This window comes from Letharia lupina (assembly GCF_014066315.1).
Source record: "Letharia lupina isolate WasteWater1 chromosome Unknown contig_18, whole genome shotgun sequence".
Lineage (NCBI taxonomy): Eukaryota > Fungi > Ascomycota > Lecanoromycetes > Lecanorales > Parmeliaceae > Letharia > Letharia lupina.
The window spans coordinates 522,191-549,674 of NW_023502987.1; the positions used below are offsets into that span (position 1 = coordinate 522,191).

General features: G+C 49.4%; 7 protein-coding genes across 7 annotated transcripts; 3 read left to right on the forward strand and 4 right to left on the reverse strand.

Moving 5' to 3' along the window:
• Positions 1-484: 484 nt before the first annotated feature.
• On the forward strand, positions 485-1,542 carry HO133_003665 (uncharacterized protein; the record flags this gene model as incomplete). Its single annotated transcript, XM_037294587.1, has 4 exons — positions 485-909; positions 962-1,046; positions 1,158-1,177; positions 1,227-1,542. 4 exons carry the CDS (start codon positions 485-487, stop codon positions 1,540-1,542), a joined length of 846 nt encoding a protein of 281 aa, XP_037149275.1.
• Positions 1,543-1,810: 268 nt separating this feature from the next.
• Positions 1,811-2,564, reverse strand: HO133_003666 (uncharacterized protein; the record flags this gene model as incomplete). Its single annotated transcript, XM_037294588.1, has 2 exons — positions 1,811-2,247; positions 2,531-2,564. 2 exons carry the CDS (start codon positions 2,562-2,564, stop codon positions 1,811-1,813), a joined length of 471 nt encoding a protein of 156 aa, XP_037149276.1.
• A 170-nt stretch (positions 2,565-2,734) lies between these two features.
• On the reverse strand, positions 2,735-4,065 carry HO133_003667 (uncharacterized protein; the record flags this gene model as incomplete). The annotated part of the gene is made up of 2 exons (XM_037294589.1): positions 2,735-2,765; positions 3,047-4,065. 2 exons carry the CDS (start codon positions 4,063-4,065, stop codon positions 2,735-2,737), a joined length of 1,050 nt encoding a protein of 349 aa, XP_037149277.1.
• A 2,221-nt stretch (positions 4,066-6,286) lies between these two features.
• HO133_003668 (uncharacterized protein) lies at positions 6,287-11,351 on the forward strand (the record flags this gene model as incomplete). The annotated part of the gene is made up of 8 exons (XM_037294590.1): positions 6,287-8,431; positions 8,488-8,579; positions 8,629-9,187; positions 9,241-9,257; positions 9,312-10,341; positions 10,391-10,720; positions 10,771-11,010; positions 11,178-11,351. The coding sequence occupies 8 exons, from the start codon at positions 6,287-6,289 to the stop codon at positions 11,349-11,351; spliced, it is 4,587 nt and encodes a 1,528-aa protein (XP_037149278.1).
• A 1,527-nt stretch (positions 11,352-12,878) lies between these two features.
• HO133_003669 (uncharacterized protein) lies at positions 12,879-14,445 on the forward strand (the record flags this gene model as incomplete). Its single annotated transcript, XM_037294591.1, has 2 exons — positions 12,879-13,980; positions 14,030-14,445. 2 exons carry the CDS (start codon positions 12,879-12,881, stop codon positions 14,443-14,445), a joined length of 1,518 nt encoding a protein of 505 aa, XP_037149279.1.
• A 1,586-nt stretch (positions 14,446-16,031) lies between these two features.
• Positions 16,032-18,063, reverse strand: HO133_003670 (uncharacterized protein; the record flags this gene model as incomplete). Its single annotated transcript, XM_037294592.1, has 4 exons — positions 16,032-16,050; positions 16,106-17,807; positions 17,861-17,917; positions 17,967-18,063. 4 exons carry the CDS (start codon positions 18,061-18,063, stop codon positions 16,032-16,034), a joined length of 1,875 nt encoding a protein of 624 aa, XP_037149280.1.
• Positions 18,064-22,874: 4,811 nt separating this feature from the next.
• HO133_003671 (uncharacterized protein) lies at positions 22,875-27,178 on the reverse strand (the record flags this gene model as incomplete). The annotated part of the gene is made up of 5 exons (XM_037294593.1): positions 22,875-23,003; positions 23,058-24,996; positions 25,078-25,542; positions 25,596-26,521; positions 26,585-27,178. The coding sequence occupies 5 exons, from the start codon at positions 27,176-27,178 to the stop codon at positions 22,875-22,877; spliced, it is 4,053 nt and encodes a 1,350-aa protein (XP_037149281.1).
• Positions 27,179-27,484: the final 306 nt, after the last annotated feature.

A 27,484-nucleotide genomic window follows, 5' to 3' on the forward strand; every position in this document is an offset into this window, starting at 1 on the left:
TCCAGCGGATAATTCTGTCTCTTCGCAGAAATCGATCATCTTATCCATTCGAATGGACAGTAGCAAACGGGCGAAAGACGATGATATCAAAATTATGAGCGGCGTCATAGTCTCTCGTATGCTGCCCTCAAATATGGGTATGTAGAGTACAATGAATGACTGACTGACTGACTGACTGACAGTGAGGTTTGGTGATTGGTCAAATTCTCCCAAGTATTGATGACGCTACTGGATCCCCCCCCCCTCCCGCACAATTGCGGGCTGGTGCGGGACCCGAGAATCGGACATCTCGGCAGCCTGCTTGCTTCTATATCTGATACTTTATTTATGTACTCGTAGCAAATGATGTAATTCTTTCATACGCAATACTTCACCCGCCCTATAGTTTGTCCTCTCTGTATATTCATAAATATATACTTATTCTAGTTCCCCATATTAAAGCTTCTTTGAACAAACAGCACACTGCAATTCGGACACAATCATCATGCCTCGCGTATTCCTCATTACCGGAACATCAACCGGCTTCGGTGCCAATTTGGTTCAAGAGGTGCTTGATAGAGGAGACTTCGCCGTTGCTACAGCCCGCAAGCCCGACTCTCTCTCCTTCAAAGGCACCTCCTTTCACAACTACCTTGCCGTCAAGCTCGATGTTACAGATCCCTCAAATATACAGTCTGCTTTCGCCGCCGCTCTTGATAAGTTCGGACGAATTGATGTCGTTGTCAACAACGCCGGTTACGGCCTGGCAGGGCCTTTCGAAGAGCTATCAGATACTCAGATCAAGACCCAGATGGATGTCAACTTCTTTGGCTTGATTGCCGTGACGCGAAAGGCCATGGAGGTTATGAGAGATCAGAAGCCGAGCGGAGGTTTGATTCAGCAGGTAACTTCAATTGGTGGTCAAAGAGGGTATGCGATATCGTCGAACAGAGACGGTGTATTTGCGATTAACGTGCAATAGAGTTCCCAACTTCTCCATTTACTGTGCAAGTAAGTGGGCTGTAGAGGGTTTCACGGAAGCTATTTCGCAAGAAGTCAAGCCCGATGTAAGCACCCTTTCTGAGCGATCTCTCTTCGCAAAATCCTTTTTCCCCCAAGTATACTTTTCACTGCGGCACAAAGGTTATCAAACCAAAGCTGACGCTGATGTTGTGTAGTGGGGAATCAAATTTACCTGGTATGGTGCACTAAGGTTGATCTAATTGAGTCCCGCTGATCATCCTTAGCATTGAGCCTGGAGGATTCCGTACAGACTGGGCTGGACGGTCCATGGCGTTCCCCGAGAAGAGGCATCCTGCCTACGACCACATTGACGTGCAAAAGGCTATGGGTGCAAGGCACGGGACACAAGCCGGAGATCCTATTAAAGGGGCGAAGGCCATGTATGAGCTTGCAGTTATGAAGGATCCACCGCTGCGAGTCGTCGTTGGTACTGATGCCTACAAAGCGATTATGGGGAAGATCGATTCGTATGGAGAGAACTATAAGAAGTATGAGAAGATATCAAATAGCACAGATGTGGAGGGCTACAAGGCTCCGTAAGCCGTCTCAATGACCCCCTGACCGAAGAAAAGAGGACGTGATAGAATGCTTCAGAGGAAAACTGTACGCAGATATGTGGATATGTGTAAAAACTAGCAGCGACTGGTGGCTAATGCCTTCGCATTTGAGAAACAAAATGCTAAAGCGATGACGCTCATGGGGTGACGAGTGTTTGCGCCAGCATGATCACGTTTGAGACGCACACCCGCCAGCACATAGCCAGCTCCCCCCAAAAAAGTGCCTGTTAATGCACGTGGTTTCCACTCAATCAAGTAAACAATGTGCCGAATGAATTAGTAGCTTCCCTCATCCGGCTCTGCCGTGCAAGTCCTGTCTCTGGCGCCTCTCTTATCGTGCCTCTGCCCACCAAACCCAACGCTCCATGGCAAATATCAAACTCAGACTCCACGTATCGGCCCTCGATCACCAAGAATTCCCATAAGCCATCCATAGCACCTTTCAGAATGCCCCAGGTAAGACGGTAGTCCGGCCGAGAAGGAACCACGTTAATTGCAGCCCCGTAGCCCAGGTCCTCGTGGAAAGGGTCTTCACTCTTGGGAAGCGGCCCGTCGCCCCCTTGTTCAAGCTTCTGCTCGCAGTAAATGCGAGCGCTGTTGATAGTGTTATGCACCCCCGCTTCCTTGCAAGGGAAGCCCAAGTGGAAGTAGAGTGTTGTTATAGTGTTGGGAACGTGATATTCTATGCCTGAGTCTTCCACTAGATTAGTGATGTTGAGTGGTTGAACGGTGATGGGCGATGAAACATGAGGGAGGATGTTGAGATGACTGCTGGTGAGATTGCTAGTAGGTAAGTATGGAGCGGATAGGACGGTTGGGACGAGAGTGTACTGAACCAGGACCAAAAAGCACAAGAACTGAAAGCCAGCCATGCTAGGATCAACGAGACCAAAACAACACGTTGGGAATGGCATAGGCTGTAAAGGTAATAAATGCAGAACGCGAGTAAATGTTTGGCGTCAGAAACTTACAGCCAAGGAACAAGAGCCCATCTGCGGTTCTCATGCAAGGCGACAAGCGACTTGTTACACATTTTCGGTAGCCATACATTTTCGTTACAGACTTGTTACACATTTTCGGTAGCCATACATTTTCCCTAAGCTATGTAGTAGGCGCGAAGCGATTGGCGACCTTTTGCCAAGTGAGATGGCTACAAACGGGACGCTCATTTTTGACTAGCCATATATGTATACTGCTGTACTCTGCCTAAGGCGATGATTAGCTAGGGCGCTAAACAAAATAAGGTTCACGAGTGTATGGAAGATGCGAAATTCAACAGATGATGGCCGAAGACATTGAGAAGTCGTGGTCGTTGCAAGGCGATTTTGACTTGATATTTTGAGAAACGTAGCGGACCGGTCGACGAGATGACTTCAGTTGAAAATGATACATCGATTTTACTATAATTCGTAGAAATAAATGAAATCACGACTAGGAAAAGCATACTCTGTCGTACCTCCCCTGAGGCTATGAATCAGAAAACTCACTTGCCATGCCATTTCCAGCCCTTTGCCGCGTACAATTTGACGTCATACCTCAACTTCTGCTCCGGGTTTTGTAGTACATCAGCTGCGTGGCCTACCATGGCGGCTGCCGCATCGATTTTGACACGTTCAGAGTCAGACATCCCCTCTTTCTTCAATTTGTCTGGATGGACTTCGACACGTCTGCGCTTGGCAGCGCTCTTGATCTCCTTATCCGTAGCGTGAGGGCCGATTTTTAAAGTAGCGTAATGATCTGGTAAATCTTCTTTGGCCTTTACACGTGGCACCTCCTGATGATATCTCTCCTCGTGATCCCCATGAGATGCTTCGTTCCTCTTGGTTCTGAAGCTTTGTCCCCGGCGACTTTCGCTTCTACTGCTGTGGGGACTTTCTTCACGGCGACTGCTGCCGCTCTCTGGATTTCCCTGACTGCGATCATCGTTCGTTGCATATTTGCGATTGCTGTGGCTTTTTGATCTGCTGGGACGACCGTCTGTATATCTTGGCTTAGGCTCCTTTGGCTGCGAGTGTTTTGCATGTGCGTTGCTGGGATGCCTTCGCCGCTCTTCAGCTGAGGGTTGCCATGTTGGATCTCTATGACCTTCGTCAGAGGAATACCGTTCGTCTTTATCATCTGGGTCTGACGAAGAACAAGAAGGAGCGTGCCGCCTCTGTCGGTAGCCGGATGTAGACCGATGACTGTCATAAGCAGTGGACTCCCTACGACGATGATGAGAAGTCGCGGACTCACCGCTGCTGGTGTGGATTCGATACTCCGTCACTGTAACTTTGCGACTCGCCATGGAAATGTTGCGAGGATCGTGATAATCAGAGCTGACATAAGAATGATGGCTTCTGAGACCTTCATGGAGAACATGCGATCTGTAGCTCTGATGAGATGAGAGGGCATGTTGGGGCAGAGGATGAGAGTAGTCCTCATAGTCTTCATAGGTTGCGTGACCGGAGTCGCTGGTATGTGGGTACGCCCTCCTCGAAGACTGATGTCTTGATGAATAAGACATCTTAGATAGACAGCCAGAAAAGATTCAGTTGACTTAGTGGGGAAGGTTGGCAGCGTCGTTCAATCAGTGAACGCTGTGTACTCCTTGAAGAATGGTTAAACGGTTGGTTCGGAAGATAAGATCGGAATTGATCTTTTGGATTTGTTTGGAAAGTTTTTGAAGCAGACGTAGCCATCTTATGGGCCTCTGTTCAGACCCTTAGATCCAAAATGCTGGTCAACAATGGGCTGCATTTCAGATCTCATTGTCTTCAACACAAATGCTTCTTGTTGTGCGGAAAGAGCGAGGAACAAGACCATTGACGGACCATGAACAAATCCACAATATCCGTAACACATTCATTGTCCACAGGTTGAAGCCTGCATGGTAACAAAGGATCAGGGACATTACCGTTGTTGCGGGACAATAGAAGAACGCAGACATGCAAAATCGCGCTAGACAAAGACCGGGGCATCGAGCCTACTATATCGGTTCGTACCTAGTAAAAGGGAAAAATGGGCCAAGTCTCTGGAGATGGAGAAAAGGCCAAGTCTCAAGTTCCCTTGATCGAAGTTGTGAGACCTTGGCCTGGGCCTCGGCCGAAGCTGTGTATACTCCCCTCCCTTAGATGTAGAGCCGGGAACTCATGATTCACCGAGACAGCAACGCGTTCGTAACGACTGTGCGTTGTCTGTGTAGACTTTGCTCTTAGCTCACGAGAAATTACATGGCTGGCCACTAGACCATTCCTGAAGGCTGGTTGCTCGTCTTCCTGGGCCCCTTTTAAGCGGAATTAGGTTTCAACAGCGTATTTGGCATTTTTTCATCTCTTTGTCGGGATGAATTTTTCCCAAGAGAAGACCAAAGGCAATTCGGCTCGACAGGGCAGTGACAGACACCACGACTAACGTCAATCCCACAGAGCTGGGGCGCGATAGACATTGCAATGTGTGGACGACGTATGCCCCTGGCAATAATCTATCCAGATTTGGGCATCGAATTGATGCGGAGGATGTCCACTTGCCCTTTGATCGTTGCACACGTGTGCTTGATATGATAAGATATTTTTCCATGAACTGCCTCGTGCAGCTACCTCCAGTCCCTAGAATTCAAGGCCTGCTTCCTTGCCAATTCTTCTGCTTCTTTCTTCCAGTGTTCTGGTATGAGGCCTCATAAGCTTTTGCACATAGGCGAACGGTAACCCAGCCCCGTCCACTGCGTCCTGGATTCCCATGTTCATGCGGTGGATGTACGCTTTCCGAGGATTACCATCCACCATCCTTCTACGTTCGATATAAACAAGCACATCCTTCTTCCTTCTCTGAAGGCTAACGTCAATTGCTTTTCCGTCCTTTGACTCCCAAAAGTCTATAGCGATCATTTCTTTAGTATAAGCAAATAGGACGCCCTCGTTAAGGTCAAGTCAGTCTTCATCGGAGGAGGAAGTGAGATTGTAGACATGACCGTACACTTCATCTTCGGGTTTTGTCGAGGAGACTATGTTCGCGTAGCCACGGTCTGTGCCTTGCTATTAGCCTGGCGGAGGTCTATTGCGAGCTTGATGTATAAATAGAGCACCATTGATGATACAGCGATATTGGGCCAGATGACCTGAGAAGATCAGTCGACTATTGAACCTGTTGTAGCTCCAGCAAGACTCACCGACTCCCACGTATGTACATTTTGGACATCTAAGCATCATTTGCTCTCTCCATGAGTTGCTTCCACACGCAAAGTATAGTCTTGGCCGAGCTCGAGATTGGAGGGCGGTCATGTTGCCTCAGCGAACAAGAGGTAGAGTCATTGAGCGAAGGTGTTTTTCAATGTCGATACTATTACTATCTATTAGAATTCCTTTCATGCAGGACGTTGTGGAGCAGGACCCCGAGGAGACATGGCTCTGTGGGAACGATAAAGCAAACACAGAGACATCGGGACTAGTTCCAGACTGGGTGGTTCTTTGGAATACAGGACGTCCTTTTTTCTTCTGTTTCTTCCGAAGATTCGCAGAGGCACCTTCCATCACCCGGGATGAATGCGGGACTGAATCAGGTCAAGCGCTAGGGCCGTAAAGAGCTATTCGAAAAAAGACATGACCAGAACACCCAAATTTCACACTCTCTCCATTCACGGTCTACGGATGGCTTTTACCTACAAAGCGGCCACCTGTAATGCTGAACATGGCGCATGTAAAGTCCAACTGTTGTCAGCGTGGTGATGGAGCAGCCTTCCACTTCGAGCAATGTCACAGGTACCTTTCTACCTTGCCGTTAAAGCGTCCAAAGATTACCTCTCCCCGCAACGAAGCTGTGAAGCTGACTTCTGTTATGATCTAGTGGAATACGCGGATCCATCTGGTACATATCCCTCCCTAAGCCCTGAGCTTCGCCGTCGACTACCTCTGCGTCATCTCCACTGGAAATCATCATCACGCCCCGTTCGAACTATCGACTCTCTCCACGTTACGCTCATTGCGGACGAAGGACCGCTCGATGCCAACGACAACCGGCCAGCACCCAAGGGCGAGAGCCCGCGGAAAGAGAGAAGGCATCAGATCCCTGGCTTACGACAAACGCCATATCTGAAAATTTATTTCCTGCAATGCATTGACGTTGATAATTACAAGGTGAATTCAAGAAAGTTGCTGCGAGATTGGGTCAAAGATCACACTCCACCATCTCAAAGCAGTACCTCGCTCACCAAACAAGAGAATCATGATGCTTTCGAATGGCTCATTGTTCACGTGCTTCCAGCATCTGCGGACGAAGATACATCCAGACCCTCCAGTGTTGCCAGAACCGAGTCAGAGAAAAGGTCAAGCTCTTCAAGATGGCCTTCGCGCAGCTCCTCTAGCGTCATTGAAAAGATACGTGTGGATTTCAATGGAACGTCTAAGAACGCCGTGGATCGTGTTGCTCAAGTCCAGGTAGCAGACTATCCGGGAGAGGACTCAGGGGGGGGCCAGCTACGATCTCAAGACGACAAGAATGGCTGGGGAGATTTTGTCGCAAAAATGAAATCACTGATACTAGCGTCTTTTGACCTGAGAGTGAACCAATATGAGGAAGATATTAGGGAGAAAGAGCTGCAAAGGAACCTTCCTGGTTGGAACTACAATACGTTCTTCGTTCTGAAAGAGGGTCTCGCTAGGGGCTTCGAAAATGTCGGGTTGACGGAGGACGCTTTAACTGGCTATCACGAGCTTGCTGCTGGTCTGAATGCGATCGTGGATGTTCAAAGTGGTAAGGACACTACTGAACAGCAGGCAGCCCTCTTCAGCGACTATACAGAGGATCTGGTTGAGTCATTCAAGCAGATGAAACGATGCAGCAAAAGCACTCAAACATCGTGGCACGAGAAGCCGCAGGTTGTTGATCTAGGTGCCTGCATTTTAAATACAGATCGGAAACCCTTCCGAGATCTGATCCTTGCGAATAAAATCTCCTCTTTTGACTTCCAATGTTACGTCTTCGCCCGTCAAGTGTCCCTTCTACTGCGTCTAGCAGACGTGGCTGTTCAAAGTTATCCCCCAACGAATGGTGCGATCGTTGGAGGTGGCAGCGACGCGCATTTTGATGTCGGCACCCGATTCTTGAAGCCCAGTGGCGAAGATCGAGAAGACCTTACCATACTCGCCGAAGTGGCTCAGAGAGCTTCCAATTTCATCAACTCCGTTGCTACAACTATTCGAAATGACATCAGGTCTGGGATACACCCATCAGACGACGACCAGGATGAAAATGGTGGCTTCTCATATATCGTGCACGAAGAGATTGTTGAAAATCTGGTAGCATCGTGGGTTATCTCTGCAAGCAGATGCATCCTGGAAGCAACATCGGCAAATTCACTGTCTGCTCAGCTTGATCCTCTTTTACGTCAGCTGAAGTCTTCCATTAAATCAAGCATGGGGGACAACGAAAGGGGGGTGGGACCTATCATTGACACCGTCTATCGTAAGGGTCTACCTGACAGAACAAGCTCACTGAAAGCTCACGCTTCCGTGTTGCCACACCCGCCTATTCAGGAGAACTTTCCCTCGGTGACCTTATTGGATGCCGTAAGACTACTACCGCCTGCTACCTTCCATCCAGGTGCTCAAGAACTAGCCTCGCGGCGAGGAGATTTACTTGCTCTGGCCAGACGAGCTCTTAGTGGTCTTGGGCTTCAACATGTTAATCGTCAAGGAGGTCTGGCTGATTTAGGCATGGTATCTGGGGCTGAAGAGGAAGAGATGCACGATGTGAAGCTGGAAGACACCAGAGAGCAAGAAGAAAAGCCGCTCGAGAGCTTACCAGTCACTGCACGAGCTCCAACCACCGCTGGGTTATGCAACAGAAAGTTATTCTCGGCTTTGCAGTCGAAAAATGACTTCTACCAGGCGTTTGAGGTATGTTAAGCTCGAAAGTTGGGTAGTTAGCGAGGCGTTGATGTACCTTCTTCCAGGAATCGACTGTATCAACGCTAGCCAACTATGTCATCGGTGGAAGAACTAAAGCTGCTGAAGGAATGACCGTGGACCTCGCAGTTACACGATTGTAAGAGTCTTTTGGCTAGACGCTCTGCAACACATCTAACTGCTAGCAGCCTGCTCGAAGACTACGAGGTGGCGGCATCTTATTTTCATCAACTGACCCCGTTCTACGCGAAAGATGACTGGTCGGACTTGGAATTGCTCATGCTTGACTTGTACGCCCAGTGTCTTCATCATATGGAGCGAAATGAGGATTACGTCCGCATTGGATTGAAGGTATTGGCCAAGACGATTCAAAGCAAGGCCGCTATCAAACAGCAACCACAAGAAACATTGACGAAGCTTGCAAATATTCACCAGCCTCGAAAGTGTGCGATGGGCAGTTTAAGTGGTATCTTAAGCGCCTCGAAATCACTGAAAGAACTGGTATCACTACCGATGGATACTTACTTCGACCCTATCGACATGGGAATGTATGTTCGTCATTCGCCTGACGACGATGGCTTTCAATTTCCACTTGTGTTAAGGAGTCTTTTACCAGAAAGCTTCCTGGCCGAGTCAGTGCGAGTGCAAATTCTCAGCGTAGAAGAGGATCAGCGCTCTGAGCTTTGGCTCCATGCCAACGGCCAAAATATCGAACCCGGCACGTCTAGTATATGGCTTGGTTCAAATGTGAGTTGGTTCTGTTCAACTCCCTATGCTACGGTCGCTCACAACGCATACAGACGATGTTCCCAGCCTGGTATGTCTTGAATCAGGTCACGATTCTTTCTGGAAATATCCTCTTTTCTCACAGTCTTTCTCCGCCATCCGACGGCCTCCCCTTCGCGAGTTCCAGATACTCGACAATATCTGGACTCACCAATCGACGACGTTTGCTACTCTGGCCCCAGTTCAGAAGCCTTGAAGCTCGCCTGTCTCATTCAGAACACATCCATCTCGAGCGAACAAAGTCCATCGCCGTGAAAATATCCAGCGGCTGGAACGAAATAATTCAAGGTAGGCTATCATTACGAGCTGCCTCTGCAGGGCTTCGACTTCACACCGCCCGGGCGGAAATCTGGAACGGCAAAGTCGCTATTACAGACAAGTCACAACCCGGCAGTATCTTCTTCGGTCAATTTCATTCGAATATCACTGCCGACGTGAACATTCCCTACAGCCTTGAGAGTGATCTCAAAGAGATTGTGGTGCGTGCTGAGGTCACTTACGCTACTGAACGCGGGGAATTCGTTTACGCTTGCGGTTCGAAAATCTCTACTGTTCTTCCAATAACAATCAATGTTCGAGATACTTTCAAGAAGAGTGCCCTTTTCTCCACATTCACTGTGGGCACTGCAAATTCGATCCCTGTCAAAATATTGAAATGCACCGTCGAGGGGAACGAAGATTTTAGTGCAACCTCGCAAATCCTAGACAGCGGCGAGCATGATGTTTTCGTTCGCCAGCCACTTTCCTTGATCTCAAGAATATATCGTACCTTGCGGGGGAAGCGTGACTTGGATGCAAACGAAACTGCACAGAGAAAATTGTTTCTACACGTCGAGTATCGATGTCTGGATCAAGAGATCCTCACAGTAGCTGAAATTATTTGTCTAAAGGCCCTCGCAGCTACGCCTATGCAAAAGCTTTCGCGCTTGTTGACGCCTGCATTGCTTGAGACATTACATTCGAGGTTTTCGACTCAACAGCTCGAGATGGCTGGCCTTCTCCGTGAGATCGACGTAGGCACGTTTGATGATTACGGCTGGGACTCTTCGATACTTGCTGGCCTTCCACCGGATCTTGGAGAGGAGCTCGCTAGATGGTTGAGAAATTGGCACGACGTTCGTGTCTCTTACATGCTTATGTTCAACGTTACTGACATTGTCTCAGGATCATCCCACGATCTCGTTTAGGGATATTGATCGAACGTTGCGGAGGCAACATCTTACGGTTCCATTCGATGTACCTCATGTACAGATTTTGCATACAGTACAAATGCGTCCCATGCATAATCGTGCAGCGCCATGTTTGCAGCCGGACTTTCTCGCCCTCGGATCTGCCTTGCCATTGGAGGTCGTCATACGTCACACACGCAAGTGGTGGGATGGTGATGCGAGGTCAAGAAATGATGGCAAACCCTTGGACTTCAAGTATGAAGTGCATGCTCTTCCCGATGATTGGACTATTGGGGGACAGAGGAAGGGCCATTTTAGCGCAAAGGTAAGCTATTCAGCTGCTTTATAACCCCTCGTCGCTCACAATTATAATAGGCAGATGAGAATTTAAACTTTGCAATTATCCTCTTGCCACAACGTACAGGTCACTTGATGTTTCCTTCCATTGACATACATCTTTCTCATCCACCCCATGTTTCACACCGGCCTGACGATCGAGAAGATTCGGCAGAATCATGGATTTCCTGTGAGACGGATTACCAACACCAGTCCGAAACAATCCTGGTTGTCTCTGGTCTGAGTAGCACGACTGTCAGCATCGATCCTAGTAGCATGGTAGGTGGGACGTGGCTTGTCGGGTCGAAGAGCAGATGATTTCGCGACCATGTTTTCCCCGCAAAACCTCAACTATGTAATGGACCTCGCTCGTCGGTTAAAGTAGCTCACTTGTGGGGAAGGGCTGTGGATTTGAAGCCTGAACCTGTGCGGTTGCTCTAATTTAGTCAAGACCTAGGGTTGCCGTATTGCTTACGTTGCCCACGAGCACACGCCCAGGGTCTGATCTCGCTCCAATCGACGCGGGAACTCCTTCTGACTCCATTGCTTCGCCACTGATAGCCTTGGAGATGAAGAATGGGCACGGTCAATCGACTGTCAAAGAAACAATGGGTAATTGATGGTGACTGATCGTGCGGGGCAGTCTCTGTTCAGTGGTAGGCACATTGGGTCCAAAGAGCACGTGCTTCTACTCAAGAGGGTCAATCCCAGCAACACTCCAAGCAGTACGCCCGGGGTTGATGAAAGATAAGGTAGAGGCTTGAGTGTTGGAGCAAAAGGTAGCATTGGACTGGCAGAAGGAGGCATGGATAAGACAAAGTCATGTATGCAGTAACGATACCACGCTGTCCCCACTCGGGATAGGTACAGAGTAGATTGAGTAATGTCTTTGAAGAAGTGGGCCTCCCGCTACCACGTTGACTCCTCGTTCATTTCTGCATTGCTCGCGGATGACTTCTCAGGTATATCATCACATAAAAGGGAGGAAAGGGCGTTTATCGAATAGAATTGAAGGGTGGGTCGGTCTCTCTCCATTACACACAATCCAGTAGGATGTCATGTTGAAAAGGATGGGATGGAAGGCTTGCGATTCTTTCTCGTACTTCATCCTGTTGCTTGTGCCAGGATTTGCTACCGAGATCTCAGGCCAGAACGATCTGAGACCGCCGACCGGCCCATTCCCTTACTTTACCTACTTTAGTTTCAAACGAGTGAGCCCCTCGTTTTAAGCGTAAACTAAGTTTCGATTAGTGTAAGACCCTGCATGTTAGCTTCTCCCAACAGTTTTATTAGCGCTGCATCTGCAACTGCCCATCCTTGTAAGATGATGCAAATTGTTGCATCGACCCAGGTACAATCTTTCTTGATGTTTTTTTTGTTTTGATCGAGAAGGCATACGAATAGAATATGCCCATTGGCTCTTGAATTTGTTTCCATTATCCAATTATCCAGTGATTAATGATTCAATGATTCAATGATGCAATTGCATGTACAGTGAGTAATGAGTAGCGTTCAACAATCGCCAGTGGCGCTGGGTAAGATGATCTAAAGTACCCCACGTAAAAATCATGGGTATGGTTCCTTGAATTCTTGTGGAATGGTGGACTATCATAGCCCAAATCAACATGCTATTCGTATATACAGTAGAGAAGGATAGTCGTAGCCATTGAGAAGTCAAGAATGAAGCACGCTTTTAGTGAAATTCATCATCATAGTCATCACCCTCATGTCCTTTTGTCCTTTTGTCCTTTTCCTAAGGTACCTGAATGCTACTAGCGTCTGGGATTCATTTTTTCGTTACTTACCCTCTATTAAATAAGAGTATTGAGCACATATCATTCCTCCCTTGAACACACACTTCACACTTCACACTTCAATCCTCACCTACTCTGCCTATGCTGTCAGACTTGCAACATATCTGTCAAGCTGACTTAATACTTTAACATCTAAAAATACCAACTGTCATCTATACGACCACACCGATTCACACAACCACACTTTCTCTCCACCTCTCAAACCACCCTTTTCCCCCAGCCCGCGTCGAAGATATTACCGCACACATCGCAGAACCTTCTCAATCATAATCCTTTTATTTTCACAACAATTAGTCAACTCTAACACACATTCAACAAGGCATATTCTCCAACATGTCAACCGTAGCATTCTCACGTAAGAGTGTTTTGCAGACTCCAGTCGTAGAGTCTCTACCCTCATCCTCCTCAAATTCCATCTCAGCGACTCCCGACCGCACACCCTCTCAATCTCACTCCTCAACCTCTCTTTCCTCACTTGCTTCAGACAGTGAGGTCGACGTCCAAAAATCGGCGGGAAATTTGGTCAATAACAAACAGTCAAGCGACTTGGTTGATACGAAACTGTCAGGTCAATCAGTCACTTCGGAAGCGCAATATGGCAGATTGGTTGACACCTATGGCAATGAATTCCAAGTTCCGGAGTTCACCATCAACGATGTTCGTGCTGCTATTCCCAAGCATTGCTTTGAGCGCTCGGCGGCCCGGGGCTTGATGTACGTTGCCAGGGATATTTTCTCCCTTGCTACCACCTTCGCTCTCTTCTATCTATTGTGGACTCCGGCAAACGTTCCTTCGGATAGCGTCCGTGCAGCTGGATGGGCACTTTATACTTTCATTCAGGGATGCTTTGGTACCGGTTTGTGGGTCATGGCCCATGAATGTGGCCACCAGTCTTTCTCTCCCTCCAAGACACTGAACGACACTGTCGGCTTCATTTGTCACTCGGCACTCCTGGTCCCCTATTTCTCTTGGAAGATCTCTCATGGCAAGCACCACAAGGCGACCGGACACCTGGAACGTGACATGGTTTTTGTCCCTAAGACTCGCGAGCAGTATGCGTCAAGGATTGGAAGGGCTGCCCATGAATTAGCTGAGCTTGCCGAGGAGACTCCCATCGTCACTGCGGGCTCTCTCGTTGGTCAGCAGCTTGCGGGATGGTTCTTGTACGTCTCCATTAACAGGACTGGTCACAACAGTCATACCCGTCAGAAAGAAGGTCGTGGTCAGGGCAAGAAGAATGGCTGGGGTGGTAATGTCAACCATTTTGATCCCTCAAGCCCTTTGTATGAGGCCAAGGACAGCAAGTTGATTCTTGCGAGCGATTTGGGGCTGGCTGCGGCAGCCGGAATTCTTATCTTGATTGGGAAGAACTTTGGCTGGGCGAACTTGGCTGTGTGGTATTTCCTTCCATATCTGTGGGTCAACCACTGGCTGGGTAAGCTGTTCTTCCTCCTCAACCTGAACATCGCTAACACGGTCCGTAGTTGCAATCACCTATCTTCAGCATACCGATCCCTCCCTCCCTCATTATGAGGACGCTGCTTGGAACTTCGCTCGCGGCGCTGTTGCAACCGTCGACCGTGAATTCGGCTTCATTGGTCGGACCCTAATGCACGGCATTGTCGAGACGCACGTCCTTCACCACTTTGTCTCCACCATCCCTTTCTATAACGCCGACGAGGCCTCCGAAGCCATCAAGCCCATCCTGGGTCGTCACTACCGCTCCAATGTTGAAGGCGGTCCCTGGGGTTTTGTTAAGGCTATGTGGACGAGTGCTCGAACTTGCCAGTGGGTCGAGCCCTCCGAGGGCGCTGAGGGACTCGGCAAAAGCATCCTTTTCTTCCGCAACCGCAATGGTAATGGTCTCCCACCTGCGAAAATGACTCCGCTCGAATCCTGAAGGAGGGGTAACCGCGCATTACCCCTTATGAGTGATGAGTTCACGTAGCGACATCAACGAGCAATATTTCTACATCGACAACAGTTCGTACATAGATAGTCATCTTCCTTGGCGTCCGCTTTCGACTTTCGGAATACCTATTACGCAACTCCTTCTTCTCATGCATACCTACCGAGCACCGATGACGAGTTTCCCACTCGGCATCACGGTTGCCCTATGCCATGCCATTTCCTAAGTACCACCTCGAATACCCGACTGTTCAGGATATTCTACCATTCTCCGGCTTCGATATTCTTGGTGAAAGTTGCACATCAGCATGACAGAAAAGCACTTTGTTCCCTTCTCCATGAGCGAATTGGCGTTTACAACCGATGCACATTTGTGGCCCTATCGTGGGCATTGCCGTGATAGACGCATGTCGAAGCATTCCCTGCATCAGCGTTCCATAGACCGTTAGATATCCCCTATAGACAGCATTCAATCAACTCTGTTTGTCATTACGCAATGTGAAAGAGTGAAGGAAAGCAGGAAAGGGCGAGGGTATGTGGTTGGAGGATAACTTCTTCCAGATCCTTCCCACGCCGTGGACTGCGGCTGGTGACGGATAGGAAAATGTGGGGTGCAGGACGCTTGTCGTCTGTGCCATTTCTCATGCAACTGTTTTCTTCCGCACAGATGGAATGCATCTTCACGCCCCTCTTCCTAGATTCGTTTCTGATACGTAAATACCACTCAGCTGAGTCATCGACTACCATGTCACCGCCATGTCTGTGCAGAAGCAGGTTTCATGACAAGACATCCACTGCCCTGCATTCGCTTCATCCCGTTGGTCTGATATGCTCGAGGATGTTGACCCATCCTATCTTCTATTGCTCCTGCAAGATCACCGAGATGCGTGATGTCATCTTCCACTTTGTACCAAGTCAATAAACTATCAATGGAAGGTCTGATTCTCGACTCTGGTTGAACAAATTCATTTTTATGTCAACGAATCTATGTGACAGGACAGGGCCCTTATAGCATCCACGGCGAATCCTCCACCAACGTCCCAAGCATGTCATTCCGACATGGAAGCAGCGCCTCGCACAGGTGATATCCAAAGCAAGCCCGTTGCATCCCGCTCACAAATTCAAAGAAATAGCAAAGTCATGACAATCGTGCCGCCCATGAGTGATAATACGAACATCCTTGTGAAGGGGAAGTAACGATGTTGATACCGGCTATGGACAAGATGCCAGGTCGTAAAGGCAGGAGACGAAAACAAGACGTGCTTTTATACCGCTGCTGATCGGTGTAGTGAATGATCGAGGTGCCGCCCAGTGAAAGCCAGAAAGTAGATCGTAGGGACCGCTCGCTACGAGTGATCGAATGAAGGCGTGGTTACGAAAGTCTAGGCGCAGCAAATGAGGTATATCCAGCGAAGACGCGAATATAGGTGATCTGTCTGCACCAGCATGTGTGCCTGAAAAAATTAAGAGGTAGAGAGGCGAACGACCCAACATTATTGACCAGCAAGACTTGGGCTCCAAGGCGAACGTTGTGTCCCGTAGAAACATGGCTTCAGTTCAGCGAGGCGAAAGCCAAGTTTAGCGATAATGACGACGCCTGTCACCAAAGGTTAATATACGCATTCAACGGGTTCGGGGAGTACACTACTAACCCAGATGGATCGATTGGGCTTGGGCACTTCTTCGTTTGATGCGAACCATCCGCGCGTTTGTAGACCAGCAGATTTCGAGACCTCATCATGGCTATTTCACTGTATATATCCTCTAGTTCGCCAGTGTCTGTCTCAATTTGCTCGCGGTCTCGACCTTGGTCAGTACTACTAGGGCGCATGCCAGAGTGCAGTGGCTGATCCATATGGGTTTCGCTAAACACTTTGCCGTAGCCTCGTTTTCCCGAGCGTGCTGACATCGGATCGGCGCTTGGTGGTTGGTCTATGGCGTAAGAGGAATACGTAGACGAAGCGGAAGAAGGCATGACTTGTCTTTGAATACTGTTAAGTGGTGACTGGGGCTCGTACTTTGGCTCTACTGCTCCCTGTTGATAGGTATGGTCCATCTTGAGGGGAGGTAGTGATGTCGGCGGTTGTCCATACCCATTCATGGTATTGATGGGAGTGGTAGTTCTAGACGCAGGCTGCTGTTGCTGAGCGCAGTACGCTTGCTGTAACGCAGGATGATTATTGACATATGTACTCATTGTGTTCGGAGGCAATGACTGATGGTTGAGGGGCATCCCTGCGGACGCTCTCCTGTTATCTGTTGCCGGACGGTAGTCTGTACTGTCAGAATAGACAGGAGACTGGGCATACGATGGGAGCTGCTGAGGTGGTGGTGGTGGATGATAGTTGTAATTCTGGGGAGCTGACATTTGGCGAGCGTGATAGCTGGTCGGATACTGATAGTTGGGACTATGTTGAATATAAGGCTGCGGCGCGGGCGGTTGTTGTGTCAGTGGGAAAGTTGGAGTTGCGTATTGAGGAGTCGTGGATCCACCAAAGTTCAAGTGGGAGGTGTAGGAAGTGGCAGACTGAGCTTGAGCTGGAGCTGGAGGTGGAGGCGGTTGCTGATAATTGGAATGGGTGTAAGGCGATGGTGGAAAGTATCCTCCTCCTACCTGGTCTTGCATCGATGGCCGACGACCAGTACTGTAAGGTGTCTGCGGATCCATGCTTCCATTGCTAATCGAGCGCGGTCGATCTGGCGCTTGATGTGGTGTCTGGTAATGCTCGGATTGTGTATATGAGGTGTCGTCTTCATACTCCTGGTAGCCGTCGTTGGTTTTGTCTCGGCGTCTCATGCGCACATCGCGGCGGATGCGGACTCGGCAGCCCTGCTCAGCAACGGTACGGCTAAGCGGCGTGCTCTCTGACAGCCCAGGGAACTTCTTTGCGCTGTATACCGCGAAGGGTATTGACTTGACCTCCAGGCGGAAGTGTACATGCGCACGTGGCGCCATGGGATTGCTACTCAGGAGTTTGTCTTTTGATTTTGGACTACCTCCCGGTGGTTCAACATCTGCGTCCTTGTCTTCCTTGAGCTCCTCAAACAGACTGAAGCTCAATCGGTACAACCCTTCATGGCGCACAGACAGATCTGGGAAGATGAAGTATCCTGCTGGATTCGGGCGATCAAGATATGCCATACCAGCCACAGGGGATCCTGTCAGGACAGGGAAGGTTGGCGGTGCTACCGGCAACCTTCCCTTGGCAATCGGCCGAGCATTCTCCAATGTCGTGAACAGGAAGAAGTTGGCATTGTGGGAGAAGGTAACGTCGGTTCTGTTGTCGCGCTCGCCCTCGAAGATCTTGAGCTCTACAACGGGCGGCGGATCCACAGGGCGACGATCCGCAGAGGCTTAGACGAGGTCAGTGATGGCCAGGTGTAAACAGAAAGTTGACATTACACACATTTTGCCCCAGATCCACATGCTCTGGCCCTTTCCGGCTGTTGAATGACTTTGATTTCTGTGCCATGTCAACAGGGACGGTAAGACGGGATAGAAAGAGAATTTACCATATGTAAGCTCCCTGCCATCTTTTGTAATCCTGTTCATTGAAGCTTCCGTCTCATTTTTTACTGGCAAGATGGCTGTAGCCATAGTACCGCTCATCCGAGGCACACTTGCCGAATGCTCTGGAATGATCTGGTTTCTAGGCGTGCTATAGACTCAATTGCAGGCAGCAAGTCGATGTTCCACTTGTAAACTTGTCTTGTATGGCGGAGGTCGGTAGTCGGTCGTGGAGAGGAAGAGGGTGATGCCGGGCGCAATGAGATCCAAGGATCCGGTTCTTGGGTCGCTGGCAGCCGGCCGACAGGATTGCGGGAAAAGTTGTCGAGCTGCTGGGCCTCGGGACCTTGGAAAAAATGCCAAGCAAAATAGGTATGTAGAAGGGAAGGTTTGATATAAGGATGATGGTGGTAAATGTGTCGCTGAAACGTGCGAGTTTGCGTGGTTTAATGGCCGTGGTGGTGGTGGTGGTGGAGGTGGAGGTGGAGGTGGAGGTGGAGGTGGAGGTGGATACTAATATTTTTGGAGAAATGACAAAAGGATAAATTTAATAATGTGTAGGACGAGGTATGAGGATTGTGGAGATGGGAGATTGTCCAGTAAGGTAAAAGGTAGTAAGAGTGACGCAGATTTTGAACCGGGCCCCAAGCAAAAGGCTTTCCCTTCCCCTAGATTTCCCGCAAAAGCTTAATTAAATAATTCTTGACAAGCTCACAACAAGCAACACAAGCACACCAAGCAAATCCAAGCACTTTCAAGCTCAGATTGTTGCCAGATTGCATGCCACGACGAGCATGTCGCGTCTGAAAAAAAAAGAGAAAGGAAAATGGGATGCAGAATGCAAAAGAATGCCTTTGATAGAAGAAGAAGCTGGAGAGAAGGGAAGAAGGGGAGAGGGGGGGGAGGGGCCCCCCCAATCAGCCATTAGCTGCAAGCCTGCACACCTCACACCCACGCAGACTCACAGCTCCATCCAATCAGAGAGGGCGGAGAAAGGAAGAGGATTGACTATGGTAAAGTATGGTAAGTCTGGGATAAAGCAGCCTGGATCGTGGAAGAGGCGCAGGCTCGTGCAGACAACTAAGTGACGCTACGACAGGTTCCCACTAATCAAATGGTTTGGGGAGCACTACTCCCTGGTGCTCCCGCTGTTTCCCAGGGAAATGTCACTCGCCTTGCCCACCAATCATGTGACTCGCCTGTCAGATGGGAGTGGGAGCGCTAACCTGGTGCAGGGGTTTTTCCTGGGAAAAGCCACCGAGGTCATCCGAGGTCTTCATTACTGTATTATTGTAATATCCATGTCCAAACAGCTCCCGCGCGCTCACCAACGTACGCCGGAGGCTTTGGCAGCCATCTTCTTTCGGCATACAAAGACAAAGCTCTGGCGTTGAGCATCATTACAATTACGGTGGAATATGCGCCATTCTCCCCCGGTCCATTATCAAAACGACGTCGGATTGACAGCAAGTGTAGGTAGATCAGACGGGAAGTCATTTCGCTCTTTTCACCCTCAGACCAACGAGTCAGCCGGATCGACGTGACGGGGTTTCGACTTGTGCTCCATGCAACCAGTAACTTAGGTCTTGACTGGCCGCATACTCAGCCACCCAATGATAAGGTAGCATGGCGCGTTTCAGCGGATCTTTGGACCACGGCGCAAGAGCATTATGTATGAAGCTGCTGCATGACACCCCGATCATCTTCAACATGCTCGGAAATAGTGATATTGATGGATGAAGATTATAATCGGGTACACTGGTTTGGTGGCATTTGGCAGAGACGGGGCAGTAGTACCAAGTAATATTGAAAAAGAACGATAGACTAAGGTTAGTGTACTGCAGCTAAAGAGTTAGGTTGATCTGCCCGTTAAAGGGAAGCTCGGGGTGGAAGGTCAAGGATCATTATTCCCAAATCCCCCAAGACGGACAGCAGTACCTCCCTCCCTCCCCACAAGAGATGTTGGAAGGGCGCGGAAATTCTCCGCCAGCAGGGGTAGTGGTACCAACAAGGTCTGAGGCTTGAGGCTTGAGGCTTGAGAAGGATAAAGTAATGTGATACCTATGATAGAAGGAACGGTAGCAGAATAAATAGCCTAGCAGTGAAACATTTACGACCTAGTCTTTACCAACTGACTCGTAGCACCCCGGGCCCCGCCATCCATGAAAAGTCCGAGTGGTCGCATCGCATAGGCCTCTAGTAAGAAGGATTGCCAAGCCTATCCGATCGCGAGCGTGGATAATCGATATCTTTTGTGTTAAGCGCACCCCACCCACAGTCAGTCAGTTGACTGGAGATTGGAGAAGGCCCCTCCTGCACCTGCTGCAGAAAACCGTTGAACTAACATTCAACACCTAAAGTACTTTTAAGGTAATCGATTGAGAGTGGTGGCACGGGTGGGATGGATTTATTTCGTTTTTCATTTTTTGATGGTGTCATCGGATGATCGGACCGACCTTCCCCTCTTCTTAAAACTTCTTAGCCTGCTTTAGTGGACCTGCTGATTGACTCGTCCAGTGTCCACTCACAACCAACACACTATTCCGACCCTCGGACATTCGATAAGTTACAGACTTGAAATAAGAAAGTGGGTAATGTATGTATGTATGTATGTATGTATATATGTACGTATGTATGTATGTACGTACCTTAGGTATATCAGTTAGCCACCGACCAATCTTTGCCTACATAAATCTGACGCCAACGTGCATGTGTCTACTGGCAAAGGATTTGCTCCGTACGGAGTACATCCTCGTAGAATATCTTCAATCCAGCTACCTACCTAGGCACCTAGGCATGCATGACATAGGAATTTACTCCATGAACCCCACCACCAGAGAGGTTAATATTATCCTTCCCGTAAGGTATGATCCAGATACGTCTAGGTACAGCATTGTAAAGAGAGTACTGAAGGAGAATAGCGCCACTATGACCTTTATTTGAGGTTTGAAAAAAGCCTGTTTGACCCGGCAGTCTTGTTCAATTTGGTGCTTGGCCTCCGGGGAGCTTTCTGTGACCACATAGTTGCCTTCATAGATAGGCTAACCCGAGACATTTCTTCTTTTCTATTCGTCACCTGCTCCGTCTGCACATCCTCCATCTCCCAGATAGCCGTATCCTTGTCTCTCCCTGCAATCAACCCTTAGAGTCGAATGGTTCCAGGGGCTGACGCCTACCATGCCCATGAATCTATCCAACCATGTCCTTTGGTGTCTATCACGCCATCCTCAGCAGGATAAACTTTGCTGCTTACGGGCAGGCACCGTGCTGGATGCCAAAACTCAGCACGACGCTATAATTGAGCATCGTCCAGGCATCGAAGACATGAAGGCCTCGTACCCGTGCATATCTTCTCTATGGCTCTGCCCTCGACAATAGAGTATTTGCCGCGGACAAGTGCTGAGCTGGCGTGTAGCAGTGCCAACAGTGCCAACAGTGCCTTCAACTTTGGTCCATACCACGATTACCACGCCGAACCCCGGGAAAGAGCCACCGACAGGACCTGAGTGTAATGGAGAGAGATAACGGACGTAGTAGAGCGCACAACCGAGAATTTATTCGTCACGGCTTAGACCGGAATCAATGTCGCATGGGCTGCCACTGATCCACTGAACAGCTTTGTAGAAATGACGTGCGGCGCAGAAACCAGATATTTTTACGTCCGCAATGAAGTCCCCTAGGTTGTATTGGTTGCGTCCAGAGACCTCACATAGCGAATTTAGCCATGAAAAGGATGTCGGTCCATGGCAGCGCTCCTTTGATCTTCTACGACCAATACTTTCTTATGGGATAAGTAGACAAGTCTCGAAAACTCTTGGAGGAGAGGAGGGAATTGACAGCTAGGGATAGGAAGTAAGATACCGACTCTGAAGGACTTGAAGAGATGCGGACAAATTATAGAGAATGTAGACTGGTATTTGAGCGTTGCTTTTGGGATTGTAGGCGTAGGCCGGTCACAGCGAGCGAGGAGGGCTTCGGGCCATAGAAGCAAAGAGATGTAGAAGATGTCCGTTCAGCTAGTCTTTTTTTTCTTGAAGGCACAAGCGAGAGAAAAGATGTAAGTAAAGTCCGTTAACATCAATCATTGTCTTGTCAAAGCGATATGCCTTGAGGACTATTCTCATGATGGAAGCGTCGTCTTCGACTTCTGTGTCCGGTCTCATCACACCGCTGTCGCCAATTGCAACACCGGCGCAAGACAACGTGACAAGAACGACTGGCCAGATGTGCACTCATGATTCATGAGTCTGTTCTCAGTGAAGCTGTCAAACTTCCTATCTCACTCAAGTATGGGTCAACACTGAGAATGATTGTTCCGAATGGCAAAGCGTGATGCGTGGAGTCGATTTCTTACGTAGCGAAGTGCATTCCAGACTGAAAGGCTTAGTTGCGCTTAGTGGAGAGCCTCCAGTATTCACGTCAGCTGGGTTGAGGGCTAAAAACGGATCACTGGCGGAGGCAGCATGCCCAAAGATGGCATGGATGTCCGCAAGGATGTTCATGAAGTTGGAGTCGATTGCGGTCCACGATATTTAGACAGATTTTCTCAAAGGCAATGTCAAATCAAATTAGGATCCGTTGAAAAATGTCTTAACTTGGGCCTACTGGCGAACACTGAATGTGGACACCAGATGGTGCTGCTGAATTTTGGCGACAATGCTTCATCCTTTGTTCCTTTAGTGATATCCTCTCATAAAATAAGGGAACAAAAAGCTCAAATGGAAGAAACCTAAACGAATGAAGGCACGAGTATACAGCTGTGTCACTCGGGACTATCTCCCCCCTCCTAATTACAAAATGAAGTCCCAATGAAGGCAAACCCGGAACGCCCCAAACACCAACGCTGGTCGTATGTCTTGGCCTTCGTCTTCAAGGCTGATGTCGTTCATCATTAGTGTCAAGCACTTCGTTTGCTAAGCTATCTCAACCACACGCTCTTGGAGGCGATCCTGAGCATAGTAAAGGGCTTGGCGAGCGCCGTGCAGCGCCTGCGGCACCCGATCTTTCAGCATCGCCACAAGAACAAGAACGAGAAGTGGTATCTGTTTCAGTATTAGACCATCAGATGTGGCAACTATCCGAAGATGATAGCTTACCCAAATGAAGAACAGATTCCGATCTTTCCTCAATCTTTTGACTTTCATCGCGTGTGCACTTCTCAGTTGCTCTGGTGTCAAAATAGTACTTCCTAGGTTGGCTGTCTCGAAAGCAGAGGAGCTCTTCGTTTGATCAAAGGTCTCTTCGCATTTTCTATCCACATATACATCCCCAGTAGCCCGGAGGGCAGATGTCTTCTTATCGCTCAGATCACGTTGTGAGCTCTCCGGATATATCTCATCATACGCTGGCGGTGATGGGGCCGCCCCAGTTAATAGCTCCCACCAGTGGTAATCGGTGACTTTCGCAACTCCAGTGCTCCTGTTTGCTGCGCTTGGTCGTGGATTGCGCTGAGGCACCATGGAACTTATTCGTCTGACTACAGGATAGGCTTGATAGTCTGGGAGGTTAGGAATTGGCGGCAACGCGGGAAGCTGCAAAGTTGGAAGCGTTCTTTGCACAGTTTGTTGAAACTGCTGTATCTGGGCGGAAAGTTGGTCTCTCCAAGCGGACATCGCAGGGTTCACCGCAAGGAAGGGGGTCGTTGAGGCAAGGTTGCCCTGAGAAGGATCGCCCGGATATTGAGACTCGGCGGCAAAACTATTGCGTCTTGTTTGGGCCCAGATCTGAGCTGGTGTCGCTGGCTGACTCATGTAGGCTTCGGCCAAGCCTTCGTCGCCTTCGTCGCCTTCATCGCCGTCTGTAAATGGGCCGTTCATTGCACCCGGAGATGCCACCTTTGAACGAGCTCCTCGAGAAGACTTGTAAGACATCACGCTGCTCGCTCGACTCCAATGCGAGACTGGGGTTGCACCAGCGCTCCTAGGCCGTGCTTGATGGTCGAAGGTGCTGCTTGCGTCGCGAGTTTGTTGAGACGTCGCCATATCAGCTGGAACATAACCATTTAAACTCCGCAGATTTGGATCGCCGCCAGCGGAACGGAGTTTACGGATGATTTGCGCATGACCGCGGAGACAAGCCATATGCATCGGAGTCATGCCGTTGTAGTCTCGCAGATCTGGATTCGCTCCTCGTGCTAGAAGCCCAGCAGCCAACCGGTAGTGTCCGAGCGAGGCACTAAGATGCAACATACTCTGGCCATTTATGCCTCGAGTGTTGAGTCTTGCTTGATACGGGCTATCATCCAGGTCCACAATGTCCAGACAGCTCAGCAACGCTGCTTCTAGGTCCACAATACCGGTCATAGCGGCATTGAACGAGCCAGCATGGCGATGTTGATTGTTCCCTTGAATTGAACCACCCGTGAAAGACGAATTTGAGCCAAACTGGTTGATGATGTTTCTCGCAGCGTTGCCAGCATCAGTTGCATTGCCGTTCCATTTGCGGTTGATAAGGGCAAGTGCATGTTTCATGAGCTCCTGCTCATCATCGTCGACATACCTGAAGAGAGCCTGCTTGTTTGAGGGAGAGGGAATATTTTGCTCGTAATTATGTTTGAAAGTTACTGGCACCGTACCTGCTTCTAGAGCAGGAGGTACAAGGCAAACGAGAGCGCTCTCACCCCAGAAAGTGGTCGTAGTTGCTTGGGCGTCACCGAACATGACTTCCAGACCCTGGCGGAACCCACTTCCCAAGCACGTGACTTCAATACCCCCAGATTTGGAAGCTTCTCCAGGCGTCAGCTTATGGATGACTGGAGCCCTTTGGGGGTTGGCAGCCCCGGGAACACAATGTAGGGAATTTGCCAGCATTTGGGCATGACTTTGTGCTAAGCCGTTACTCAGAGGGCTGAAAGTAGGGCTCGGTACCCGGCTTGGGTGAACTGAAACCGGGGCAGAAAATACTCCCGAGAAGCCTTGGAGATTCTCCATGCTCTGAGATCGTTGAGCGGAAGAAAAGAAACTGCCGTCAGTTGCGGTTGGGGTAGGTGGATTTGTATTAAACTGTGGAGGTATCTGGGGCATCGGAAGCCCGTGACTTGGAGCAGCAAAGTTAGGCATGAAAGCTGATGTTATATTGGAGCCTTGTGGGGTAGATTGAGTTGTGGTGGAGACGCACGAAATGGGACTATTCGGCGTTGGATTTTTTAACTTGGTCATCGTCAGATCGTTTCGAATCCTGCCAGATCCGCTGGCTTTCCGCTTCTTGTTGTGCTGTGCTGAGGGTGCCGACGGGGATGCTTGACGTGACAGATTTCTAGGGGTCAGAGTTGCCGAAGTGGTTTGGGAAGGAAACTGGGGTATGGCAAAAGGACTTCTATGCTGTGGGTTAAAATGTTGCTGCATACCCTGTAGGTCCGTAGTCGAATAAGCATTTCGAAACGACGCTAGGCCATGACTCCCAGCAGGCGCCTGCGAGAAGACTCCTGCTCCGGGGACTTGAGCGTTATCAGGGAAGACCCCATTGTTGGGAGGCATCGCACCAGGTGGACCATGTGTTTTGTGGTCGTCTGTTATTACGATGGAATTTGTCATGGTTTGCGCAACCAGATTATTTTGATAATCTATGATAGTGAATATGACCCTGAAAACAAGTCAGCAATACCGTGAATCAATGGCAAGGCATTTCGCACGTACTGAAAGCCAATTTTCTCTTCCTGATGACGACAGTAACAGGCAATGCGCATTGGGATATCTACCTGCACGGCAGTTTCTGGAATTTTTGCATTTTGACCATAAGTGGCAGGATTCTGAGCATTCTCTCCAATTTTTGAAGGCGATGGTTCCTGCCATTCTTTGACTTCCTGGGTATTGAAAACGATCGTCCTTTTTGCTTCATCCCTTTGCCATAGTTGCTCTTCCTCGACGTTTTTCGTTTTCTTTCTAGCAGCCCGCTTCCGTTCTCTCTCGATGCACCCCGTGCATATATGCACTGGGCCACCGTTGGCAGGTTTGTCCTCATCATCTTCTGAGGATGTAGTCTCGCCTGAGGACGAACGGCGACCTTCCCTCTTTTCATCGGACGAAATTGTAGCAGCCCGGGCAAATGCTCGCCCTCGTTTTGTCTGATCCTGCATGGCACTAGTACACACAAGCATAGCATGCAACTCCAGCATGTCAGGCAATTTCTCTGGGGTCGGCTTCGCCACTAGTTTTGATTTGGAAATTGTATGAGTCTGCAGGTGTATTTTCAATATACCCGGCGGCACAGGGTGCAAGGTCAGTTTGACAGGAATTTGGGTCTCGACGCGCGACTTTGGTGGAAGAGGGTGCACGTGCAACATGGGCGGGTACGTAGGACCCGAAACAGGAGCAGGAGAGGCAAAAGGCATAGCCACTGCAGGCTGCTGGAAAATAGATGGTTGGATTGGGCTAAAAGCGCTGGCTGGCCCAGGAGCGCCGCTGTATGGCCAGTCCTGCGTCCGAGAAGGCTCGCTCAACATGGCGCCATTTATATACTGGCCGGAAAAGTCCATAGACGACCCCTGTGTATGGCCTGCAGCCGATGGCCAGTCGCCTTGGTTCTTTATCATGGATGACAATGGAGACGTCTCACGCGAGCTCTGGGAATCAAGCACGGTTCAGCTTCAAATTCGCCAATGACGCTTCTTTGAGCAATGACTTACCTTTGACACTGCCGGATGGGGCCCGAATCCATGGGTAAATCCAGCATTTGGAGAAGACCGGTAAGGCATCTTGATGGATCGGACCGATGAAGGTTTGAAAGAGGGCTTTGTATCCGAGAAGGGGCTGGGACTACTTGCAGCGCTATCGAAGTCGAAGTGACACTCCATAGCGCGGTTGCTGAGGTCAACGTCTGTGGCAGGCGAAGACTTGTCGCTCGCATGGTCTCCCATATCTGCACCTATGAGGATCCCATTCATCGAAACATCGCCATCACCAGCAAGCGCTCCGGACCGAGATGAGTCGGAAGAGTGGTTCCGCTTGTGTTGATTGTTTGAGGAATCAGACGCAGAGGAGGATTCTGGGGACTGCGAAAATGCAGGACCCATGAATGGCTGCTTGATTGCCTGTCTACAGTTGGTCTTGCTAGGCACTGGTGAGGCCCCAATGGTATTGTTCCAGAAGCCCGGAGAGTCGAACTGGAGTTCGGGGAACTCGAGTCCCCCTTCCTCCATTGCGTCGTTCATGTTGGCGTCGAAGATTTGAGGCTCGTCAAACTTGGGCAAAAATGGGAATGGATCGTTATCGAATTCCATTAGTCTGCGCAGGTGGTCGTTTGTCTCACCGAATCCGCAACGAATGCAGTCCTTGTGGTCCGTCTCTTGATAGTCCTATGCTACTTAAAGGTACTGAGCCATTGGGTTGGAACGGGCGGGTTCAAGATGGTATCTGCTAATAGGCAGTCTTCGAGTTTTCCTGGAAGTGCCTTCTCCGCAATCGCAGCTCCCCACTTTCAGAGTGCACGGATGACAGTAAACTCTCATCCCATAGCGATATCAAAAAGCCGAAGAGTGTCGAGATAGTTGACGCGACGCTAACAGAGCAGCGAGCGAAATGATTCT